The sequence below is a fragment of the Bos taurus genome, chromosome 21 (genome assembly GCF_002263795.3).
Source record: "Bos taurus isolate L1 Dominette 01449 registration number 42190680 breed Hereford chromosome 21, ARS-UCD2.0, whole genome shotgun sequence".
In the NCBI taxonomy this organism is placed as follows: Eukaryota; Metazoa; Chordata; class Mammalia; order Artiodactyla; family Bovidae; genus Bos; species Bos taurus.
The window spans coordinates 64,760,416-64,786,677 of NC_037348.1; the positions used below are offsets into that span (position 1 = coordinate 64,760,416).

Below are 26,262 nucleotides of genomic sequence, written 5' to 3' on the forward strand. Positions count from 1 at the left end.
GACTGAGCGACTGAACTGAACTGATAGGTTTATATTGAACAGAAGTTCAATATGAACCAACAGCATATAGCCTGGCTAAAAAAAATAAGCAAATCAATACAAACTTCAGTTGTGTCAATAGAATCATAATATCCAAGTTATATAAGGGAAAGGCCACTCGGGTCAGTCCTCTGAGGTTACTGTACCCAGGTCTGGGTACAAGGATTCAGGAGAAGGGAGTCCAGTTAGGTGGTGTGGATATCTACACGCACAAGGGGTCTAGAAACTGTCACATGGTGGACAGGGAAGAAATGGAGAACTTGACCCTGGAGTAGATGAGCGCTCCCTTCAAAGCATGTGCAAGTCTAGCGTGTGTAACAGAAAACTGATTTTGTCTCGAGGGTTCATTGATTCCTTCATTCATTCGCTCAACATTTACGACTGCCAAGTACGTTTTGTCTTGTGTCAAGCATGATGGGCATCAGAGGCATGTAATCTCCTGGGAGACGTGAACGCACACGCATGCACACACACACACACACACACACACACACACACTCCCAAGTTCCTCAAAGACAAGGTGGATTGACGTAAGGGATGCAATCAGGTTCCAGGAGACGTGGTGGGGGTGTAGCAGGCCCACGATGGCCTCCCAGATGGGGCAGCTTCTCTGCCAGCAGGCAGGCAGGGACTAGGGAACAGCGTGGGCAGAAGTCCAGAGCACTCAAGTGCAGGGCATGAGTGAGAGTCAGGGGTAGAGGCTGCCCAGTGCATGGTGCGGCAGCCTCGTGTCAGATGCCAAAGACAGCATTTGCGGCAGGAGCACCGACAGACTGGAAGTCCACGCGGGGACGTGTGTGCTTCATGGGGCAGGCATCAGAGAATGAAACGACATCGCTAACCCCTCTTTGGGCAAGTTAACCCTGGAGTAAGCAGAAGTGAGGAAACCTGGCCACACGGTGTTAGCACAGACAGAAGCCTCAGGACAAGGGGAAATGAAATGGACGGGGCAGAAGTGGGATCGATGCAGGACACTTTGGAAAAGATGGTTTGGAATAAAAATAGCCAACCACCTTTTTAATAATTCAAGCTCGTAAACTCTGAAATGGCCCGAGCGGCCATTTGTCAGGGATGTTGCAGAAAAGTACTGCAGTGTCAGCAGGCAGGTTGGGGACCACGGAGTTTAATATTCTTTATCGATGTTAGGAATCTGTGATTAGCTCTCATTTTATGGAGTAACAGTCTTATTATGAGAAAGTATATTTATCTGTTATAATTTAGTATCAGTGGTGAATGGCTTTCTGAATCTTTGGAATACCCAGGAGGCTTAAGAAACAGAAGTTCACGGTTTCACACTTCCGGAGGCCAGAAGACCAAAGTCAAGGTGTGGGCAGGGCTGGGAAGGAAGGATGGACTCCAAGCCTCTCTCCTTAGCTTGGAGACAGCCGTCTCCTCCCTGCGTCTGCTTCACCCCATCTTTCCTGTGTGTGCATCTGTGTCCTAACTTCCTCTTCTTACAAGGACACCAGTCCTATTGGATCAGGGCCCACCTGAGCTCGTTTTAACTCGATTGCCTCTGTAAGGACCATGTCTCCGAAAAAGGTCACGTTCTGAAGCACCAGCAGTTAGTATTTCAACATATGAAGGGGGAAAGTGGAAGTGAAGTCGTTCAGTCGTGTCCGACTCTTTGTGACCCCGTGGACTGTAGCCTGTCAGGCTCCTCTGCCCATGGGATTTTCCAGGCAAGGGTACTGGAGTGGGTTGCCATTGCCTTCTCCAGGGGATCTTCCCAGCCCAGGGACTGAACCTGGGTCTCCCATATTGCAGGCAGACACTTTACCATCTGAACCAACAGGGACTTGGCTCAGAAAGGGGATGAAGGGCACAATTCAACCCAAACCACTAACTAAAAGGCAACTTCTCTTTGCTCTTAGACTAAAACCCAAAGCCCTGTGTGTACAGGCCGCCCCAACTCCTGTCCAGCTCCCCAGAGGAGCCTTACTTGCCTGAGGCAGCACCCACTGGCTCTCTGCCCACTGTTGCTGTGTCTCCGTTCACTCCTTAGTCTAGTTCAGACCCTCCAGAGTCATGCGAAACCCCTCCTTCTGGTTTGTTTCATCACATTCACCACATTTTGCACTAACGTATTTATTTGTATGAGTATTCTATGTCACCCACAGGGAGAGATACCCTTTACCTCCCAGCTCAGCACACAGACAGTTCAGGTAAAGATCAACGCTTGAGGGGAAAACGCTTGTTATCACTATGTTCAGGGCACCCTGATATTTCCCATTTTGTTTATTTTTTTTTCTCATAGTAAAATATACACAACATAAAATTTGCCGTTTTAAGCATTTTGAAGTCCACAGTCTGGTGGCATTAAGTACATTCGCCCTGTTGGACAGCCATCACCACCAGCCATCTCCTGAACTTTGTCATTATCTCAAATGGAAACTCTGTTTCCATTAAACACCAACTCCCCTCCCCCAGTCCCCTGCACACCATTCTATTGATACTTTCGGGCTCCATGAATTTGACTCCTCTGGGGACAATGGCACCCCACTCCTGTACTTTTGCCTAGAAAATCCCATGGACGGAGGAGCCTGGTAGGCTGCAGTCCATGGGGTCACTAGAGTCGGACACGACTGAGCGACTTCACTTTCACTTTTCACTTTCATGCATTGGAGAAGGAAATGGCAACCCACTCCAGGGTTCTTGCCTGGAGAATCCCAGGGACGGGGAAGCCTGGTGGGCTGCCGTCTATGGGTTGCAGAGAGTCGGACACGACTGAAGCGACTTAGCAGCAGCAGCAGCAGCAGCAGGAGACCTCATATAGGGCTTCCCAGATGGTGTTAGTGATAAAGAACCTGCCTGCCAATGCAGTAGACACAGGAGATGTGGGTTTGATCCCTGGGTCAGGAAGGTCCCCTGGAGGGGCGCATGGCAACCCACTCTAGGATTTTTGCCTGGAGAATCCCATGCACAGAGGAGCCTGGCAGGCTGCAGGTCATAGGGTCACAAAGAGTCAGACACAACTGAAGCGACTTAGCACTCACACATGCAGGGACCTCATGTAAGTAGAATCATCCAGCGTTTGTCTTTTTGTGACTGGCTTATTTGACTCAGCATAGTGTCCTTGAGATTCATCTGTGTGGTAGCATGTGTCAGAGTTTCCTTTCTTTCTCGAGTACATCATATTCCATTGTATGGATAGACCACATTTTATCTCTTCCTTGATCCATGGACAATGGGGTGCTTCCCCGTTTTGGCCGTTGTGAATGATGCTTCTGTAAACACGGGTGTACAGACATCTGTTTGAGACCCTGCTTTCAATTTCTTTGGGTATACACCCAGAATGGAATTTTCTGCTTCTCTTTTCTTTTATTTTAATTATAGTTAATTCTGTTTCAAAGTGCTGATGTGACTTTAACTTCATAACACTTGCAGTTTAGAACGCACTGTGTTTTTTGGTGCTATATCCCCAACCCCAAGCATGGTGTCTAGAACTGTACAACTATTTTTGGAGGAATGATGAATTAAAGTATAGATGCACAGGCTCTCCATTTTGGGGTAATTTTTCTTTATTACTTTTCCATGAATAAAGGCTACAGAGCTCCCATTTTTCTTTCTTTTTTCACATGTTGTACCAATGCTGCTATTAATGTCATGGAATGCTATGGTTATATTGTCCTAGATAGCATACATCATTTATTACAACAACAATATGTTTTGGACTCGGGCCATAAATTATCTCAAAATGATGTGGAATAACAGTCTGTTAAGATGTTTGGGCGCAAAATCTCACATTATTAATTAAGTTTTCAGAGATTTTTTTCTTGAACTTTCTCTTTTTTTTTTCCTCCACAGATCTTTAAAAAATGCTGTGTAGATTATACTTAGTTGACTGAACATGCATGTCCTTGTGATTATACTAAAATTTGCTTTTGTTACAGTAAGCTTTTACCATTGAGGGGAAAACCATAGCAGTTGAATACTCTAGGTTAAGAGGGTAATAATGATCTTCATCATCTCAGAGCAGTGGGCTGTGTTCTTGTTATTTGTCATTTTGTTCCATCGGAAGTAAAATCCTCTAAGAAAATCTCCAGCTCAATTTTTCCCCTGTTCCACTTCTGAATTTTCTTTACTCCCCAACCTTTCTGCTTTGGGGCCACCGGATATCATATCTTTCACATTATAAATCAGGAATGCTAACCATCTTAAAGAGAATCATCTTTTAATTATTTATTCATGATTATCCCTTCCTTTCCAGAGAATGCCACACATTAGTTTCTAAACACTAATTATCCAAAGTATCCGAAAGTATAAAATCTCAAAGTGGAGAAGCAAAAGTATAAAGGTCAGACTGGAAGGGGAGAAAGATGGGAAAAGAGAAAACAGAAGCGCCAAGTTCAAATGTGCACCTGTGTTAAGTTCCAGCCTTCAAAAGCCCCAGCCTTCAAAAGCCCCTCTCCAGGAGGGAGGCAATATATAAAGTTATGACTGATTTGCATTGCTGTATGGCAGAAGCCAACACAATTGTCAAGCAATTTTCCTCCAGTTAAAAAATAAATTCAAAAAAAGCCCCAGCACCTGCCTTTGGGATGCATAGGGTCCGGCCTTACTGGGTCGGGGTAGAGGCTTCATGTAACTCTTCTGCCACCTCTGCCCTCTGTATTTGGCCTCTATTTCTTTTCTCTGTCAAAGTTCTGAAACGTGCATCTACGAGCATTCTCCTTTTCTTTTTTTGAGCATTCTTAATGATTTACACTGATCAAAAGAATTTACATATTTCGCATTGTCTGAAGTGGAAATTTAAAGGCAATATTGATCATCTTTTCTCTCTTTAAATTTTAGCCCTTTTATTTTTTGACTGTACTGTGTACCTTGCAGGATCTCCATTCCTCAACCAGGGATCAAAGCCATGCCCCCTGCAGTGGATATGTGGAGTCTGTATCACTGAGCCACCAGGGGAGTCTCTATGTGCTCTCCTTTTGATGTCTAGCAGCTCGGCTCCGGTCCCCACTGCTTCACCAAGATGCTCCAAGTCACCTGGGGACCCTCTACCCTCAGATCGAAGCCCTTTGCCTGGGCTCATCCCCCTTGACTTGTCCAGCAGAGAACCTTGTGGAAAGGCCCCCCTCTGTGCAACTTTCTGTGCTCTTTGCTTAATGAGACAGCCCACTAAGCTGATGTCCTGGCTCTCAGCTCCTTCGGAATTTCCTTCTCTCCTCCCTTTCCCAGGCTCTGTCCAGCTCCCTTCCCACCCTCCATCCTCTCCTTTAGAGTATTCCTGCCACAGCCTCTTTGCAGACAATTCCCACTTCTCATTCTTTCACTGGCCAGCTGGTCTGCATCCCCAGTTGCTACAGGGCATTTCTAGTGGGAGGTCTGCTGTCCTCCCGTGCTTGGCCTTCCTGCCTCTCCAGCTGCATCGTCCTAGAGCAGGTTCCCTCCGGCCCATCCCTCAGCTTCTTTCTTCCCTCTGACTGTCCGGGCCCTGAGTGCTCCTTTCCAGAGAGCTGCAGACACCCTGGGGTGCTCTAGCTCCAGGCCCTGGCCCTTGTGGTCTGATTCACACTCAGTTCAGTTCAGTTCAGTCGCTCAGTCGTGTCCAACTCTTTGTGACCCCACGGACTGCAGCAGGCCAGGCCTCCCTGTCCATCACCAACTCCCAGGGTTGCTCACACTCATGTCCATCGAGTCAGTGATGCCATCCAGCCATCTCATCCTCTGTCGTCCCCTTCTCCTCCTGCCTTCAATCTTTCCCAGTATCAGGGTCTTTTCCAATGAGTCAGCTCTTTGCATCAGGTGGCCAAAGTATTGGAGTTGCAGCTTCAGCACTCAGGCTCATCTCCAACACTGCTGGTGTCAGCCACCTGCTGGCGTGCAAGCCTCCTGCCTCCCTCTGTCTCCTGCCGGGTCTGGCTCAGGCCGCTCTGCTGGCTCTCTCTTAGCTCAGGCCACTCTCATTTCCCCACTGTCTGAATACAGACTGTCCGCTCACAGCAGGTCAGCCCTAGGGCCTATCAGCAGCCCCTGCTGCTTGCTTCCTCCACAGTCATTAACCCTGTCCTTCCAACCCCAGGTCACAGTTAAACCCACAGCACCTGTGGCCCTTGAGGGTCATGCCACCACCCCACCCCATTCCATCCCCATCCCAGTGTACTTTTCCTCTTAACAATCCCTGTGGGCTTCTGTTCCTGGTCTCCTTGACCAGGATGGGGCTCAGCCTTTCCCGTCCGTCCACAGCATCTAATGCCAGTCCTGCTAACCTATGTGCCAGGCACAGAGCAGCAGGGTCCCATCCCTGCCCCTGCCCTCTGCTTTTGCAAAGAGAGGTCCCCATCCACCTCTGAACCCCAGCCAGGCCCCCAGGTTTTCCTAATAGTAACTTTTTACTCAGTTCTCATTTCACCTACTTGTGTTCAACCTTGAGCTTCTCTGGAGTCTCAGAGAGTAAAGAATCCGCCTGCAATGCGCAAGAGCTGGGTTCAATCCCTGAGTTGGGAAGATTCCCCTGAAGGAGGGCATGACAGCCCACTCCAGTATTCTTGCCTGGAGAAGCCCATGGACAGAAGAGTCTGGGGGCGTACAGTCCGTGGGGTCGCAAAGAGTCGGACACGATTGAGAGATCAAGCACAGCACAGGAGCTAATACCTACAACCGGAAACCAGTAAGAATTGAACACGTAAGTGAATTGTAGCTACTGTGTAACCAGGAGCAAAAATGTTACACCGTCTGGACAAAGTCAGTTCAGTTCAGTCCAGTTCAGTCTCTCAGTCGTGTCCGACTCTTTGCGACCCCATGAATCGCAGCACGCCAGGCCTCCCTGTCCATCGCCAACTCCCGGACTAAGTCAGAGGATTGTCAAACTCACACTCTCTCTCACTTGTCACGTGCGAGCATCTTCACTTCAGTCCACGGTCAGTGACTGGCACATATGCGCAGGAACTGGAAACATTACAACCCCGTGGATTTGTGCGTTTCTTTCTTTCTGTGGTACTTTGTCCCGACTCCCTGTCTCTCTGAGATAGAGTAAGTAGAGATTTCCATGGGTCCTGTAACAAGTTAACAAGTGTATCATGTGACAAATCTCCCCGCCACCCCAGGGGCTGATCAGGGGTGGGAGGGACCCCGGGAGATGTTTTAGCTCGCCTTAAAGACCCCGACCTTTCCAGCCTGACATCTGGAGGGCTCCTTTTGGACGTGGGAAGCCGCACCGGTTGGAGCCGAGTCACCAGCCCGGCGCCGATTCTCACTCGAGGCAGGGCCTGGCCGCGGCGGAAGAACGCGCGGAGAGAGGGGCGCGCCTGGCAGGACGTGGCCAAAAGTGGAGCTGCTCCGACGTGGACACCCGGCCGAGATGGGCCCGCGAGTTGTCCATGTTTGGTCCTGGAGCCGCCTGCGGGGAGCGCGGGCGCCGGGGCCGCAGGAGGGGTTGCCCCGGCCGGGGCCGGGGGTGGGGTGGGGTGCGACTCCCCAGCTCCCCGCGCGCCCCCTCCCGCGCCCCCACCGCCGCCGCTTCGCCTTTGTCCCAGCGCGCCCCCTGCCCAACCCCGGAGCCGGCGGCCGCGCCGGGAGGCGGGGCCCGGCCGCGGCACCCCCCGCCCCGGCCGCGCACCGCCCTCGGCTCCCCAGCGCCCCAGCCCCGCCCCGGCCCCGCCCGGCCACGTCCCCCCGCCGAGGCCGCCCCCTGGCGGGCGGAGCGGGCGCCCGGCTCGCGCGGCCGCGGCGGCGGGCCCGGGGTTGCCATGGTAACCGGCGGCGGCCGCCGCCACGGCAGGGCCGGCCCCAGCGCCAGCGCCGGCCGCGGCTCGGCGCGGCTCAGTGTGGGGGTGATCGGGCGGCGGCGTGGCCGGGCCGGGGGAGCGGGCGCTGCCCGGCGGCCTCAGCATGGAGGACGGCTTCTCGAGCTACAGCAGCCTGTACGACACGTCCTCGCTGCTCCAGTTCTGCAACGGTGAGGAGGGGCGGCGGCCGGGGCGGGCCGGGGGGCCGCGGCGCGGAGCGGGCCGAGGGGCGAGGCCGGGGCGGCCGGGGAGGCCGCGCAAAGTTGCTGCGGAGGGGCGCGCGGTTCCCGCCGCCGCGGGCGCATTGTGCTGGGCTGCCGAGCCCCCGGGCCGCCCGGGCCTCGCTGCTCCCCCGCCCCCGCCCCCGCCCCGGCGCGGCTCGCTGCTCCCGGCTCCCGGCTCCCGCTCCGGGCTCCGGCCAGTGCGCTCAGGGAGCGGCCGGTCCCGGAGAGACCCGCGCGGGCGCACCGGCCGGGCAGCGCGTGGGGAGGCCCGGGCGTCCCGGGGCTCCGCGGGGACGTGTTGCTTTCTGCTTCCAAACTCACATCTGTTTGGAAATGTCTGGAAGAAGAACTCGGAAAACACATCACTTAATAACAAAACGCTCCTTCGATGATGTGCGCAGTGGTTGCTGCGCATGGACTCAGATCCATTCCGTTCTACTTTGATGAAACCATCAACACTTTCATGCAATCTAGAGCTGTTTAAATGGACAGGCAGAGTGAACCGGGCTTCAAAGTGTTTCGACTGTTTACGGGGTGATACTTTTGGGGTTTTTTGTTTGTTTGTTTGTTTACAGGGAGGAAATAGTAATAGCTATCAATATGGCATCTTTAAAAATTATATAAAATCTTAACGTTTCAAAGATGTTAGTTTCACTAGTAGGGTTGAAAAAGATAGTCACAGCAGACTGCATGGTTTATCAGAACCATTCACGCACAAAAGTTAACCATACAATTTTTATATGTTGGATTTATTGCTTTATTAGAGGATCTCAGAAACTTGTTAAAGAAAAAAAAATCGTGTATTTTCTAGAATGTGCCTCTAGTACAGGTGGAATCATTTGGAATTCTAGACGCTTTGACGGCTTGAGCAATTTATTTTGCAGTTGTATTTGTGATTTAGGCCAATATCTCTAGTTATTCGACACCTGTTTGCAAATAGGAGGTATTAGCCTTGGCAATTAAGATCACCGGGTTGATTCATCCTTTAACCTCTGGCGAAATTTATCATCTTTTTCATGGGAGAGTATATAGTCTTATAGTTTTGGCAGCTTGTAATTTTCATGTTAATCACATGCGAGCCTTCATTAACTTGTAATGGCCTCTTCAGCAGAAAGGATGAAAGTTTTTGCTCTCCAAATTTAACAAGAGTTTCAGAGCTGAAGGAGGATAGAATGTATTTGGTGCCCTTCTGGCCATTGGAATTTCTTATATGTAGTTGAGAGTCATGGAAACGGTTTTATCCTCCACAACATTAAGTAGATATTTGAGCAGTTGTTTAGGGGCTGGTCATGTTGCTTCTAAATAGCAGTTCAGTCATAAAGTTGGGCATCTATTCATGAACATTCTGGATTTCTGCCTTTTCTTATTGTGTGTCAGAAATATTGGTAAGGAATTTTACTGGTAAGTGTCTAGAAGAAAGTAAAAACCAGATTTTATATTGTATAGCTAACAGTTTAAAGAAAAATGACTTTATTATTGAAGCATAGTTGATTTACAATGTGTTAAATTCTGCTGTACAGCAAAATGGCTCAGCTATACACATATATCTATTCTTTTTTTATATTCTTTTTCTTTATGGTTTTTCTGAAGATACTGAATATGATTCCCTGTGCTACACAGTAGAACTTTTGTTGTTTATCCACCCTGTATATAATAGTTTACGTCTGCTAATCCCAAACTTGCCATCCATCCATTCCCTACCCATGTCCCCATAGGAAAACAATGACTTTAAAATAGCTTAGAAACAAGCAATAAGAGCAATTCAAAATACAACTGAATCGTAACAGTTAAATTACTTTTCTTTACAAAGCTCTTAGCTCTGTGCTTTTTTTTTTTTTTTCGGTTACCTTATGAATAAAGTTTAAAGCAAGAATGGTCTCTGAGGTAGAAGTGAGTGTCACACTGGTGATGTTTTAGGCACCAGATGTTTGGATGAGAAATTATTCATTTTAAGAGGCCTTTGCTAAGTGAAAATATAAATGAGTACAACCCAATTAATGACTATGATGATTCAATGAAAGCAGTGGATCACAGGAGCACCATTTCACCAAGCATTAAATTAAACATTTGGGTATTTTATTGGCTACAGTGAAAAAAAGTTCTTTTTGAATTAGAGATTTCCATGACAATGGCAGGACTACACCACGCAGAGATGAACCCATCCGTGTTCACATGTTGAGCAGACTGCATGCTTTCGACAGTGACGGGAACCAAAAAGTCATAGCTGTTTGTTAGCTTCAGAAAATACCTCCCATACTTGCTGTTTGGATGACTGCCACAGGTAACGTCTTCCTGGTGCGATCAAGATAGAAGTTAGTAATAAACGTGAAAAGGAAGGAAGAGAAAACGTTGTTCTGATGAGTGAAGTCTCTAGTTTCCCCTGTATTTTTTCCCTTACTGTCTCTCGTACTTAATTTGTAATGGATATTAAATGTCAACATAGGCGGTATCTAGCCTCATGAAAAGACTATCCATGCTCCTTTTAGATACTGGCTGTCTCACTTCAGTAGGAATTGTGTGCAGTGTTTTTCTCTCCGAAACTGTTTAGGACTCTGTAAAGTGAGCTAGAAATCACAACCTTCTGTCCGCCTAAGAAAAAACGACCATAGTTGGAAAGTGGACTAAAGCCGTCATTTATAAGCCAATTTCCTGTTTGGGAAATACTTGCCACCTTTTACTCCATTTTTTCTTCAAACCCTTCCTTTTGCATAGGAGGAAACTGAGGCTCAAAGAGATTTTTCTAACTTTATAAGGCCACACAACTAGTAAGGCTTGGATACCGGTATGAATTCTTTTGGTTTGTTTTAATAACAGCTATTGAGAGAGATAATTCACATTCTATAAAAATTCTGTCTTTTTAAAGTATACAGTTAAGTGGCTTTTAGTATATTCACAGAATTGTGCGTGCATCAACATTGTCTAATTTTAGAACATTTTCATCACCACCCAAGAAACCCCAGCACCCACTAGGTTGTATTCCCCACTGCCCTGGCCCTTTGGCAACACCAACCTATCTTTCTGTCCCTCTGGATTCTGAATATTCAGTATAAATGGAATCATACGTGTGGCCTTTTATCTGGCTGTTTTCACTTAGCACAATGATTTAAGGTTCACCCATGTTGTAGCATGTGTCAGTACTTCATTCTTTTTATGGCCAAATAATATTCTGTTATATGGGTTCAGTTCAGTTCAGTCGCTCAGTCGTCTCCGACTCTTTGCGACCCCATGAATCGAAGCACGCCAGGCCTGCCTGTCCATTACCAACTCCCGGAGTTCACCCGGACTCACGTCCATCAAGTCAGTGATGCCATCCAGCCATCTCATCCTCTGTCATCCCCTTCTCCTCTTGCCCCCAATCCCTCCCAGCATCAAAGTCTTTTCCAATGAGTCGACTCTTCGCACGAGGTGGCCAAAGTACTGGAGTTTCAGCTTTAGCATCATTCCTTCCAAAGAAATCCCAGGGCTGATCTCCTTCAGAATGGACTGGTTGGATCTCCTTGCAGTCCAAGGGACTCTCAAGAGTCTTCTCCAATACCACAGTTCAAAAGCATCAATACTTTGGCGCTCAGCCTTCTTCACAGTCCAACTCTCACAGCCATACATGACCATAGGAAGAACCCTGCTTTATGTCTCTGTTCACCAGTAGATAGGCATTTGGGTTGTTTCTACTTTTTGACTGCCATCAATAATACTATTAGGAACATTCATATCCAGGTTTTTGTGTAAACATATGTTTTCATTTCTGTTTGGTTGATGCCTAGAAGTAGGGCTTCCCTGGTGGCTCAGATGGTAAAGAATCTGCCTTCAGTGCATGAGACCCAGGTTCAATCCCTGGGTCGGGAAGATTCTCTGGAAATGGGTATGGCAACCAACTTGAGTATTCTTCCCTGGAGAGTTCCATGAACAGAGAAGCCTGGCAGGCTCGAGTCCATGGGGTCGAAAAGAGCTGCACGTGACTGAGTGACTAACGCACTTTCACACTTACCTAGGAATAGAATTGCTGAGGCGTATGGTAGCTCTGGTTTAACATTTTTGAGGAACTAGTCTGAATTTTTTGAAATCTAAACATCAAGCAGTCCATCCTAAAGGAAATCAGTCCTGAATATTCACTGGAAGGACTGATGTTGAAGCTGAAACTCCAATACTTTGGCCACCTGATGCGAAGAACTGACTCCTTGGAAAACTCTGATGCTGGGAAAGATTGAAGGTGGGAGGAGAAGGGGACAACAGAGGATGAGATGGTTGGATGGCATCACCGACTCAATGGACATGAGTTTTAGCAAGCTCTGGGAGTTGGTGATGGACAGGGGATGCCTGTGCAATCCATGGGGTCGCAAAGAGTTGGACATGGATTGAGCGACTGAACTGAACTGAAACATCAAGCTCTTTTTATTATACCTTGTTGGTATGAGACTGGGGAGTCAAGAAACTGGATGAAAGAGGGAAGGAAGTGGGTGGGAAGAACATACTGTTGGTATTTCATTTCTGTGAGTCACTTTGGATTCTTCCATCAATCACAGTTCTTCAAAAGAAGTCAGTGTACACGTTGGCTTAGTTGCTGTAGGTTACAAGAATTTCAGAGTTTCAGGGGACTTAAGGGTGATCTCATCTCATGATTTACTTTCTTAAGCCTCTGAATGTTTCGTCAAAGTACAGCTCACCCAGGAACCCAAATGTCAGGCAGATAAACCACGGGGAGCATCCCCCGCTGAACTCGGGGAGAGGGTAGTGTCTCTGGTCCTCCTTGCCTGTCCTGTCATCCCCTGATTCCATTCACCCAGCCCTCCAGGGCTTGAGATCTCTGTTCCAGAGGTTATTCAACCCATGGTTGAGCAGTTCCAAAGAACGGGAAACTCACTATCTCTGCATGCAGTCCATTCCTTCTTTGTGTGATTCAGACCGTCAGTTGCTAAAAGCAGTCAAAATTTGGCCCAAGTTCTGCTCCTTGGGTCCATAGGAAATAGGTTTAATCTCTTCTCTATGTACTAGGTCATCCCATGTTTGAAGACAGTCATGATAGCTCCTTCTCAGGTCTGATTCCAGCTAAACATTACCTTTAAAAAAAGAAATCCTCACAAGACACAGTTTTAGACCCTTCATTATCCTGGTTGCCCAGTCCATACTTCTTTTCTTTTGTCTGTATGCCTCTCTGGGCTTCCCTTGTGGCTCAGCTGGTAAAGAATCCGCCTGCAATGCTGGAGACCTGGGTTCGATCCCTGGGTTGGGAAGATCCCCTGGAGAAGGGAAAGGCTACCCACTCCAGTATTCTGGCCTGGAGAATTCCATGGACTGTATAGTCCAGGGGTCGCAGAGAGTCGGACACAACTGAGCAACTTTCACTCACTCACTTACATGCCTCTTTAAATTTGACACAGCTGAATATATGCGTATTCCAAGCGCGGTTTTTAAATAGAGCAGAGTAGAGCTGGATACTTCACCTCCCTTGTTCTAAAGTCTATACTTCTAATAATGTAGCCCAAGACCATATTAGTTCTTTTGCTTGCCATTTCACCTTGTTACCTTTTATTGGTTTTCACCTAAAATTCTTGTCTGTTTTACATGTATTGTGGCTAACCCCCTATTTTCCCCATACTTTCCCCTTTTCTTTTTAAGGGGGAATTTCCTTTTTTATTTTAGGGGTAATTTCCTGCAATACAGCATAATTGTAATCTGTATCGTAATGCTGTAAATACTCCCAACACTTATAAAATATTTCAGTGTTATAACAACATGGAAGTTGGTCATTGCCTTAAAGGTTATGATTCTGGCTGATAGCTTTTTTTTCTGTCTTGCCTGGAAAGGTGCTGTGAGAGATCTTCCCATGTTCCTTTCTACAGCCTATACATGGCTCAGCTCCCACTTCTGATGTAACTGGACTTCCCCTGCAGGTGCTACTTGTTAATAACCACAGCATGTCAAGTCCCTGCTCCCTCCTGCTCCTTCCTGCTCCCTCCTGCTCCCAGTGACATTCTGAAGCCACTGCAGTAATCTTTTGAACTTCGTTGTCATTGTTCACTTGCTAAGTTGAGTCTGACTCTTTGTGACCCCAGGGACTGCAGCACACCAGGTTTCCCTGTCCTTCACGATCTCCCAGAGTTTGCTCAGATTCATGTCCACTGAGTCAGTGATGCCATCCAACCATCTCATCTTCTGTCATCCCCTTCTTCTGCTCTCAGTCTTTCTTAGCATCAGAGTTTTTTTCCAGTGAGTCAGCTCTTTGCAGCATGTGGCCAAAGTGTTGGAGCTTCAGCTTCAGCATCAGTCCTGCCAATGAATATTCAGGACTGATTTCCCTTAGGATTAACTGGTTTGATGTCCTTGTAGTCCAGGGCACTCTCAACAGTCATCTCCAACACCACAATTGAAAAGCATCAATTCTTCAGCACTCAGCCTTCTTTATGTTCCAGCTCTCACATCCATACATGACTGCTGGAAAAACCATAGCTTTGACTCTGCAGACTTTTGTTGGCAAAGTGATATCTCTGCATTTTAATATGCTGTCTACCCACTCCAGTACTCTTGCCTGGAGAATCTCATGGATGGAGGAGCCTGGTGGGCTGCAGTCCATGGGGTTGTGAAGAATCAGACACGACTGAGTGACTTCACTTTCCCTTTTCACTTTCTTTTTTTATTTTCTTTTTTTTAACTTTACAGTATTGTATTGGTTTTGCCATATATCAACATGATCCGCCACAGGTATACACGTGTTCCCCATCCTGAACCCTCCTCCTCGAAGGAAATGGCGACCCACTCCAGTGTTCTTGCCTGGAGAATCCCAGGGACGGGGGAGCCTGGTGGGCTGCAATCCATGGGGTCGCTAAGAGTCAGACACGACTGAGGGACTTTACTTTCACTTTCACTTTCATGCGTTGGAGAAGGAAATGGCAACCCACTCCAGTGTTCTTGCCTGGAGAATCCTGGGGACAGGGGAGCCTGATGGGCTGCCGTCTTTGGGGTCGCACAGAATCGGACACGACTGAAACGACTTAGCGGCAGCAGCAGGTTGGTCATAGCTTTTCTTCCGAGGAGTGCTTTAAGCGTCTTTTAATTTCATGGCCACAGCTACTGCCATTTATTTTTCTAGTTATGAAATGAAAACTTGTTTTTATTTCTAAGCATTTATATTGAGGGAGTTAAGAATACTTTATTTAAAATCTTAGAAATATTTTGGCATCTTTGATTTTGTTAACTCTGATTCTGATAGAATTTTCATGTTGGCAAATAGTTGGGTTTGAAACAAGGTCAAGGAACTCGTGTGAAGAAATCACTCTGAACTGAACAAAATGAAGTCTTTTCAAACCTCATGTATTCTTCTGTGGTGGCTGAGGACTGAGTTAGATTTTGTCTGTTAGCAAAATCCAAAGAAAATAGTTTTTACAGGAAAATGCCAAGTAAGCACCCATACTAAGTGAGAATTTTTAATTGGTATACTTGATATTCTGGCAGGGAATCTATTTTATAGCCAAACCACAAGCATTTATGACATTATAAACAAACCCAGGCATTCTGATGGAAAGTTCACCAAACCAGGCTTAAAAGTAACTATCAGTCAGTTCTTGTTAATTTCTGAGACAATATAAGCTTTTTCATATAGTCTCTTAAAAAATAAACATTTTAGTTGAGTGGAGAGTGGATAAAAAAGAAATAACATCTTTGTTTCTACTGTCAAAGTCTGTTCGAGCTATAAAACTAGAAGCGTGAAAAACTTAATTACGGTAGCATTGAAAATTGAACATTAAAGCTTTGCTTTTAGTAGCAAAAACAGCTTCTCTAAGGACTTAAAACCAATGGTATTTTGTGCCACTTACAAAAGTCTCTTTCAGGAAAACTGTAATTATTCATCTTTAAAATCCTAGCTTATTAATTGAGGATTTCTAGGATTAGCAAAATGTTTTAAATGCCACCAGACACATGGAAAACTTTTTTAAAAGTATGCTGCAAATTGTAAATGGCATGTAAGTATTATCAATATACTCTCCCCACCAAAGCGTCATGTTTTTCTCACTAGATGTTTGATATGTAAGTTTAATATTCTGCTGACAGCTGCATGTTTGTTTCAATGTCGTGTGGGACGGGGGCTATCTTATATGCCACCCGGAGCTGGTACGTACCCTCTTTGGTTTCCTGTAAATAAATAGCTCTTTAGAAGATTTTCATTCTTTAAAGTATTTATTTTCCAATCAAGAATTAGGTAGACATACTTTCAGTTTTGTTTCCTTTCAAGCCCTATCTTTATTGGAAAATACTATTTGTGGGGAAAGCTACATTTTTACAAGAGTACTTAGTTGTGTCTTAAAATGCAGTAGCATATTTATCCTGCCAGCTTTCTGGAAAAGATTTAAACTCGCTGTCTTTAATAAACTATCCTCTCTGTGAAGGCGCAGATTTGACCATTAGCCTTGGATGATGCAAGAAGCTGGGATCGCTGAGCCCAGAGCCTGCCCCAGGTGGGGAGTTCCACAGGAGACCTTGGCTGCCTGCAGAGCAGGGAGAACAGAGGAGCCAGGCTTTCGGGGTGGTGTCTCAGTTGTGGCACGTCCTTGCGGTGGGGTCCAGCACTGGCTGTATCCTTCATTCTGTGCCCTCTGGAGGGGAAGGCATCATTGTCCTGGACTGCAAATTATTCCCACAAAGAACCTTTCGCGGACAATGGGCAGCTCACAGTTAAGGATAATGAGGATAGAGACGATCAGACGAGTATTCATGGAGAGAGAGGCCTTTAAGTTCACTTGGCAGATGGAGGCAGTTTCGAGTGCGTCCCTACAATGTGCCGAGGACAATGAAAAATGTTGAAAACATGTCCTCCCTAGAAGCATCAGTTTTCCCTCGGCAGTGTCCTGCGTGCGTCTTTCCCCCGGCCTCCCATCTCCACGGGAGAGTTCTCCTCTCCCACGGATCTCATCGTTCCTGCCCCCACTTTACTCAGACCCCGGTCAGTGCTCATCTGGGGTGTGTTGTAAGGGCAGCGGCCCCAAACTAGCCTTTCCGCCTCCGGTCTCAGCTCCTTTTTCTTACTCAACACGTGCTTGAGTACCCACCGAGCTCCTCACTACGCAGGTCTAAGGGTTCCAGCCACACGAGGGGTCCACGTGGCCCTGGCTTTTAAAAGGAAGCGCACGTTGCCCTTCAGGAGCTGGACGCTCAGCATCGTGTTCTCGGTCAGTTGTTTAACGACCCTGGACATAGATGGTGCTGAGAAGCAGGCTCAGGAGAGGGGCCGGGCATGGGACCCAGAAAGGCCTGCGTGAGCTTTTCCCTGGGGAGTGGAAGCCATTCACCCACAGGGGCGGGGAGAGGGCAGGAAAGAACATTCTAGACTGGGTGTGAAGCCCTGGGCGGGAAAGGACCTTTTTGGAAACTGAAAGTCTTCCCCTGAGAGAAAGAGAAATGGGACAGAGTTGAAGTGAGGCGGGGAGTGTCCTGTGGGGCCTTTGGGCCACATTAGGAGTTTGGTCTTATTTCTGGGGAGCAGAGAGAATGTGGTGGAGAATTTTGAGGCGATAGAGTGACATGGTCAGATTTTCAGGGAGTTTTGGAGACTGCCTCTCCCCGCAGTGCAGAGGAGGGGCTGGGGGTGCTGCTGAGGGCGAGAGGGGGGCTCCCCATGAACCCGGGGAGAATGGTGGCAATTCCCACCAGAGGGCTGCTTGGGGGCTGGCCGCACCTGGGCTTTGGCCTTTACAGGCAGGAGGAGGAGGAACTGAGGATGCCTCCCGGGCCCCTGACATGTCCGCCCAAGTGAGTACCACAGGCCAAGCTAGAAGGAGCTGGAAGGGCGGACAGGCAGACAACGGTTCAGCTGGGGCTTGTGGGACCTAAAGCCGAGGGGCTGACTGGCTCGTGGGAGGCAGAAACCGGAGCCAGAAGATGTCTGTCCTGGAGAGGAGATGTTTGAGAGCCATCAGTATGTAGATTGGGGCTTCCCTGGTGGCTCAGGTAGTACAGAACCTTTGTGATGCAGGAGACGTGGGTTTGATCCCTGGGTCGGGAAGATCCCTTGGAGAAGGAAATGGCAACCCACTCCAGTATTCTTGCCTGGAGAATCCCATGGATGGAGGAGCCTGGCGGGCTACCCGTCCATGGGGTTGCACAGAGTTGGACATGACTGAGCGGGTAACACTTTGACACTTCACACTTGCAGTGTATAGATGGCACCAGAATGCATGGCGAAGGTGAGCTCACTTAAGGTGGAGTTAGAATACTCCTTCTGAAAGATCGATCTGAGCCAGGAAACTCCCTCCTGTTGGAAAGTCTTCAGGGTCTCCCCACCTTTCTGGCACACAAGGCCCCAAGAGGCGGCTGCGTGTCTCAACTCCCAGGTGCTTCCCCAGCCACCACCACCGGCTCCTGAGTCTGGTGAGGGGGTCCTTTCTTGGTGGCCACTAAACCTCTGTCATCACCATGATCCCAGAGGCCTGTCACGGTGATTTATTTTCAGATCTCCCGTTAGACTGTCACCCTTTTCCAGGCAGAGGCTGCCGGTGGTCGTGTTTGTATTTTTTTGCTCCTCAGCAGAGCCTGCACCTGGTGGGTGTCCTGATGGCTGTTGTGGGCTTGTGAAATATACACGCACTGGTCAAAACACCTCACCTGTAACGCATATGCTAAATCAAGGTTAAGTAGGTGCCACTTCTACATATCCTTGAAATAATGTGTGTGTGTGTGTGTGTGTGTGTGTGTGTGTGTGTGTGTGTGTGTATATATATAATGAGGAAGGCATGGCAACCCATTCCAGTGTTCTTGCCTGGAAAATCCCACAGACAGAGGAGCCTGGTGGGCTACAGTCCATGGAGTCGCAAAAGAGTCAGACACGACTCAGTTGACTGAACAACAACACGAGGTGGTTTCATAGGCTTAACACAAATTATATTCAGCCAGAGGAATTGACCCAGTGAAGTAGTTCTTGGCAATATCAACATTTTTAGCCATAAAAAAGGATTGAACTGTCAAATCAGCCCCCCCCCAAATTATTTTGTGTAACAAGAATTTTTACCATTCTTAGACAAATATGTTCCAGTCGAGCAGTTGCTTAGAGTTGTTGTTGTCATTGTTTAGTTGCTAAGTCCTGTCTGACTCTTGTGACTCCGTGGCCTATAGCCCACCAGGCTCCTCTGTCCATGGGATTCTCCAGGCAGGAATACTGGAGTGGGTTGCCATTTCCTTCTCCAGGGGATCTTTGCACTCCAGAGATTGAACCTGAGTCTCCTGCGTTGGCAGGCGGGTTTTTAACCATTGAGGCACCAGGGACGCGCTGGTAGAGTTAGGAGTGTCATCTATCGCATGCCTGTGCATAGTAGCCCCGCTTATGGTGTCGCCAACAGTTGAAAATCCTTAGGAACAGAACTGAGTAAGGATACTTCATGTAGCATGAAGTCCCTTGTCATGCTGAACCATCCCGTGTGTGAAACACGGAGACTACTCCCCCGGGACTGCACGAGCCACATAATAAAGATAATGATCAGTGAGCATGGCTTCACCAAATTTGTCCTTTAGAAAGTAATTAAGCAGGCTTGCCTGCACTCCACCGCTCTCAAAGACTGAAATCTGGCTCTGTGTGTCATTTCTTTGCCTGCCGAGAAAACAGCCTTCTATTGAGTTGATATAATTTAATTATATAAAAATGTGTGTTCAGACTGCATCTTGTACTTAATTACAGCTCTGACAACACAGAGTTGTTATTTCCCAGCCAGAGCTTGTGCTTCTCCTAGGTAGGGGCTGTGTCCCATCCATCTTTCCCTGCCCAGGGCCAGGCACTCTGTGTGTGTGTGTGTGTGTGTGTGTGTGTGTGTGTGTGTGTGTGTGTGTGTGTGTGTGTGTGTGTGTGTGTGTGTGTGTGTGTGTGTGTGTGTGTGTGTGTGTGTGTGTGTGTGTGTGTAGACAGTGCTGGAGGTCTCACCGGGCAACGTCAGATGTCACATGTCACATGGTCTGAGCACGTACCGTTGTCCCCTTGTTTAACCTTCACTGAATGAGGTGTTTGGATGGCATCACTGACTCAATGGACGAGTTTGAGCAAACTCCAGGAGATGGTGAAGGACAGGCAAGCCTGGCGTGCTGCAGTCCATGGGGTCGCAGAGTCAGACATGACTGAACAGTAACAACCACCCCTTTGAGGTGGCTTCCGTGTTCATCTCCATTGTGACTGGTGAGGTAACAGAGCCCCCCAAATTTGAGAAACCTGCTCAAGGCCACCTGGCTTGTCCTGTTCAGAGCTGGGATTTGAACCCAGGCATTTGGCTCCCTGGTCCATAGCCTATGACGTGCTCAGTTATGTTTGATGAGTGAGTGATGGATCCAAAGACGGGACTGGTCACAGACACGAAGGGATGTAGATGGTTTTCGTTGGCCCCTTGCTTCTGGAAGAAGCCACGCACTTGTTACTAGTTGGATCTGAGGTCCTTTCACCGGCTTGCCAAGGGGGTCTCCGGACACGTTTCCTTGTCTTCATCCACGTTTCCCTTCAAATCGCAGGCCTGCCGCGCTTTGTAGAGCAGGAGTCTCACTTCTCTCTGAGTTACCCAAAGTCCCCAGGGAGCTGCCCGTTGCCCCGAGGATGCGGGATAGCGTCCGGGAACGGCCTCCAGCCTGCTCTCCTGACCCGAGGCGGCCTCCCCTCCCAGGTGCCCTAAGATGCCACCCCCTGGGTGGTGTCTGAAGGAGCCTGGCTGGTTGACACTTGTTCCCACACGCTGTGCCCCTGGCTTCCCTGCAGGAACCCTGCCCCACACCTCCCCTACCTCCTTCGTGTGTCCTGAATTTCGGCAGTGGGACCTCCCTGGTGGCCTGGTGGTGAGGACTTCCCCTTCTCTCTCTATAACAGGCTCTGGCTTCATCCATCTCACTAGAACTGACTGAAATTCGTTCTTTATTATGGCTGAGTGCTGCGATTCACGGGGTCACAAAGAGTCGGACACGACTGAGCAACTGAACTGAAGGAAGAGAAAACAAATATCGTATAGTAATGCGTATATATGGAATCTAGGGAAAGCTTATTGATGAACCTGTTTGCAGGGAAGGAATGGAGACATAGAGGTAAAGGAAGGACTTGTGGACGGTGGGGCGCAGCCAGTGGGACATGTGGAGAAAGCGGCACTGACTTGTCTGCACTGCCGTGTGTGTGGGTGCAAGCTGGTGAGAAGTCGTTACATGATGCGTAACAGGGAGCCCAGCCTGGCCTGCCGTGTGTGTGGGTACAGGCTGGTGAGAAGTCGTTATATGATGCGTAACAGGGGACCCAGCCTGGCCTGCCGTGTGTGTGGGTACATAGCTGGTGAGAAGTCGTTATATGATATGTAACAGGGAACCCAGCCTGGCACTCTGTGGTGACCTAGAGGGGTGGGAAGGAGAAGGGAGGGAGGCCTGCGAGGAGGGGATCTATGTACACTTATGGCTGATTCGTGCTGTTGTACAGCAGAAACCAGCACAGCACTGGAAAGCAGTTTTCCTCCAGTTTAAAAAAAGGACCTCACCTTCCAGTGCAGGAGGTGCGGGCTTGATCCCTGGTTGGGAAGCTAAGATCCCACATGCCTCATGGCCAGAAAAAAACAAAACATAAACCTGGAGCAGTACTGTAACGAGTTTCATAAAGTCTTAAAACAAAAATGCATCTAGGCGAGGCTCTCCTGGGGCCCCAAGCCTGGCGCCTGTGTCCCCGTGCCCTGCGAACCCTGATTTCCCTCCAGACCGGCAGGTCCCGGAGGGAGTCCCATCAGGGCCCTCAGTTCCTGAGTGCTGGGCCGAAGAGTGAGTCATCTCAGAGTAGAACTAGGAAGCGATCATCTCGGCCTGGTAACTGCTCACTTACAGAGGTTTAGCGTGCTCTGTGCGTTGTCCCCTCTCCTATAGTAAAGCGTTAATGAAACTGTTCACTCCTTTTTAAAAAATCTATTTATTTTTTAATTGAAGGATAATTGCTTTATGGAATTTTGTTGTTTTCTGTCAGACCTCAACATGAACCAGGTATGCCCAAATCCCTTTCCTCATGTCGGTAGTTCTGGTTCTTTCTGTTTTTCCCTCCAGCAGCCTCATCTCATTCATCGCTCCCTTGCCCTTTTTAGAAGCCTGTTTCAGTTTTTAGTTGTGGCAGTGGTGGTGGTTTAGTCGCTAAGTCGGGTCTGACTCTTGCACTTAACGTGACACTGACCCGTGTTAGCCATTTTCAAGTGTACAGTTCAGCACGAAGTCCATTCTCATGGTGTGCCGCCATCACGAGCATCAGGCCACAGAACGCTTTTCATCTTGCAAAACTGAAACTTTGTCCCCATTCAACAATGAATCCCATTCTTCCCTCCCTGGGGCCCTGGCACCCTCCATTCACTTTCTGTCTCTAAGAATTTGATTACTCTAGGGACCTCATATAAGTGAAATCCTACAGTATTTGTCCTTTTGTAACCGGCTTATACCCCTTGCAGAACCTTTTGTAAAACTCCAGTTTCACGAGTTACAGAATCCCAAACCGAACAATGTCTGACTAAGGGTTCAAAGCTGGGTGCGAGGGGAGAGGGGTAATTACCTCAGAGTTCGAGGCAGTCAGAGCCCCTGCTGGGCGTCACTGGAACGCACCCACGTGAGTTGCCAGCAGCTCTGTTCAGCCTGTCCCGGGCAAAGTCTAAACATCTTGTCTCTGGAATCCCTTTAATAAAATGTCTGCTCTTCCCCTCCCCGCCCTGGTGTCAGGGTGAGACCAGGCTCCAGGAGGGTGGTGCAGAGTCCTGGGAAACAGGGCTCAGACTTCACACTGTCCTGTACACGACCCACCAGCGACAAAGGCCGCTCTGACAAGCAGAGAATGGTGACAAGTGTCTAAGCTCTCTTAGGAATGGGGGAGGTGGTGGTGGAAAAAATTTTAGGGCAGTTTAGAAAGATGATGAAGGGCATATGTTTGCTAGAGAAATTCCATGACATACGCCTTCTGATCACCAATAGCATGCATTCTCTCTCAACTAGCTAAGAACCTAAGAAAGGAAACAGCAGGTGTGAGACCCAGGGTCTAGGAAAGGATCTGGCCCAGAGTCTTGGAATATCTCTGAGTTTTTGTGCTTTTTTTTTAAAGATGGCTGTTGCACATTTGGCACCATCTACTGACGTGAATGTCTGAGTGGAGCATCACACTCGCAAGACTGTTTAAAAAGATGAGCAAGCGTAGGCTGCATGTGTCCAAAATGAGTCACTGACTCTTGAGAATTAGTACAAAAGATGCTGTGCGTTTCTCTCAAGGCCTCCTGAGGTCTGTCACCAGGTTACATCCCCGAGGTTCAACATGGGCTTTGGAGACAGACAGGTTTGGGTTCGAATCTCGATTCTGCCAGTGATGAAAAATAAACACCCTGACCTCACTTTCCTCCCTTCCGCCCATCTGCTGCTGTCTGTCCCACTGGGCAAACCCAGAGGGGATCAGGGGGCTGTGTTGCATCCCCCACCCCTGCCAAGGTTAGGCTCCCAGCACAGAGGACAGGGAAGGGTCAGAGGGCAATCGCAAGAGTTCCAGCAGTGTTGTCTAGAATTGAGATGTAGAGATTTATGAATGTGTTACCTTTGTGTCGTCTTGATGGTTGCAGCTGTGTTGGTCTAGCCTGGTTCCCGATGCCATGTTGGCACCCCCTCAGTGCTAGAGTCATCCCTCTGTCTACTGTGTGTGTCGCTTTTCCGGCATGCCAGGAGTCTCCATGGCTCTGTAGTCTTGCTTTATCCATCCTTATCCCCTTGTGTTTCCATATGGAAGTAGTTTATCCTGGGGACCCAGCCTACACACCATCTCCTGGCTGAAATCTTCCGTGATCTATCCAGGGTCACTTCTGCATTTCCGAATTCCAGCACATACCCCTCCAAATGCTGTTTGGTTCCTTCTAGTCCACCTTCTGGTTATCTGCACGGCCTTTGTTCCCACCCACCGGCTGGCACGTTCCTTGAGGGCGGAGGCCTGTATTGTCTTTTTGCTTCCTTCCGTTGCTCTGCACAAAGCCTGGGTCGTATGTGTGTCTAGTAAATGCTTGTTGAATGAAAAACCAAACCCTAAAATTAGACAAGGGGCCTGGCTATCTTTAAATTATCACGAAAGGCAAAGGGAGAACTTCCTGATACTGAAAAGCTTTTCAGTATTCCCAGAAACATGCCGTTATTGTTTACAGAAGTGACGCAACTCACAGTTGCATGTAGCAAAGCCTCTTAGTTATCACAGAGTGGAGTCAGTGTGTGAGCTTTCGGCATTCATGGATTTATACATATTTGTGTACACACTTGGTAAAAAAAAATGATGTATATGTATGTATATACACACAATTTTATTCTGTTTATTTACCTTTTGGGGGTTGACATGGCCTCTAAACACAGGCCAGCTGCTGTGATTTGTTCCCATATTGAAAGGATTCATTGAGAGACACTATAGTTTATGCAGAAGCGTAGCGTGGAACACTGTAGACTTCTCAAGAAGGGATTTTTCAAGAGTAATTTAATACATGCTGTTTCATCTCATTTACTGACCATAAAACGTAACTCCAGCGTAAAACTGCCTAAAACCCTCCACTCTAGTATTTTATAGTTTTTAAAGTACCTTTGGATCTATTTCTCACAACCAAACTCAGAGGAGAGTTAGATAAATACTCTCCTGTCACATTGACGTAACAGACAATGAGCTCCATCAGGTGACTGATGGGTGTTAAGTTACTTCCTCAAGACCACTTGGTTCAGGAAGTGACAGACCCCAAATCCAGCCTCCTGACAAATCCTAGGCTCCCCTACTATGTGTAAGTATCTGCATTGATCTGGTTGGTAATGAACCTTGATCAGAGGACTTTATTTGTAAAAATATGATATAGATAGTTGTACCTTCTGTTCTGTACAGTTTGTTGTGGTGGTGGTGGTTTTCCTGGACCTTGGGAAATTCTGTATAGATACCCCTCGCTTTTAGAAACCTGACACCCAGCATTCCAGATGCGGCGTAAGCCATTACAGGATTCTTTACTGGATTCCGTAGCCTCTTCTTAAACCTGCAGATTTCCTGATCTGCTTAATTATCATCTTTGCCAAATGTTGATCCTGCTCTTTTGGAGGCCACATCTTGGGTAGAGTGCCTGGCTTTTTTTGTTTCTGATTCCTTTTCTCCACCCCCCGTCGTCGTAAAGAGTGGGGAGACCGCTGGCTTCACAGCAGTGCCTCTCACTTGTGTGGGCTTTCCATTCTGGCTGAAAACGTGGGTGGGGACATGCCCAAAAGTCACATCCAGTGTTCTGACAGGTACGGGGGAACCCAGGCTGGGCTCTGCCGTGTCTGTGTGGTTTCCCTCTTGTGTGTTTATCTCAGATGCCTTAAGATCCAGTGGCCCGAGGGAGAACTAGCTTCTAAATCAGCCCGTAACCCTTTATCTGTGATTTCAAAACCCAGAAGGCTCTGAGCACCATATGTCTTTTGGTAACTCAATTTTTGCTTAGACTTGGCCTGATCAGACATCATTTGGTGGAGGGTTATGGGGGTGGGGGCATGGAAAAACCTCCCCTGTATTGAAACATGTGGCTTTTAAGGGTTTCTAGCCCTCTCTTTTCATATGAAAGTTCTTCTCTTCTGTAGAGCCGTTTTCAAGCGTGATGACTGGTGCTGCCCCAGACCCTTCTGGGGTATTGGGTAGTACAGCGGGTAATGCACTGCTGGCTTTTGTTCTGAGTCAGTACCTGGATGAGAAGCCCGTCAAGCCCCAGGGGACTGGGAAAGGGTCTGTGGACCAGTTGGACCCAATGACAGGCTGGTGCATGCCCAGGGCAGGGCCTGCTGAGGACCGTTTCCGTGGATGCTGGCCTGGCGCTGGACTACCATTCATGGGAGAGCCTGGCTGGTAGGTGGGTGGTGCCCTGGGGGTGCCATGAGGGCCCCGTGGCACAGTCGTCCGTCGCAGCTGCCCACAGGGCCAGGCAGCCAGATGTGCCGAGGTTTGTCCTGCAAAAGCGAAGCTCAGGGAGGGTCTACCGACGTGTCTAGATCCACCCACCTTCCTGCCTCCTTCCCTTCCTTCTGCAGGAATCTGTGTCTCCCAGTAACAAGGCCTGGCTCTTGGCCTGTGAAGCTGGACAGGGCTATTCCACATCTGCTGAATATCTGCAGCTTACCATGTGTTGTCGTTCTCTGCCCAGCCCAGCCCCGCACCACCGGTCCCCCTGCATGGCCAGGCTTGGCCTCTTTCACAGCTGAGGAGCTGGGGGTTAAGTCCCCTGACCAGGACTCACAGCTGTCAGTCTGCAGAGCACGGCCCCAGGTGTTTCCTTCTCTGCTGCCCTCAAATC

The 26,262-nt window shown here is 48.3% G+C and overlaps 1 protein-coding gene and 1 long non-coding RNA gene across 8 annotated transcripts in view; one reads left to right on the plus strand and one right to left on the minus strand.

Annotated features, from left to right (window-relative positions):
* The window catches only part of EML1 (EMAP like 1), a 204,739-nt gene that overhangs the window by 56,659 nt on the left and 121,818 nt on the right, over positions 1-26,262 (plus strand). For 4 of the 7 annotated variants that reach the window (XM_024982153.2, XM_024982154.2, XM_024982156.2 and 1 more), the window contains exon 1: positions 7,806-7,939. The exons of the other annotated variants lie outside the window; for them this stretch is intronic. In XM_024982153.2, the coding sequence (XP_024837921.1) occupies positions 7,873-7,939 (67 nt within the window). In that variant the 5' untranslated portion in view covers positions 7,806-7,872. Of the gene's footprint in view, positions 1-7,805; positions 7,940-26,262 lie in introns of those variants that run through there. 7 annotated transcript variants of the gene reach the window in all.
* LOC112443168 (uncharacterized) lies at positions 6,236-7,603 on the minus strand. The gene is made up of 2 exons (XR_003031472.2): positions 6,857-7,603; positions 6,236-6,636 (listed from the first exon to the last, which is right to left on the minus strand). It is a non-coding gene; the product is annotated as an uncharacterized lncRNA (long non-coding RNA).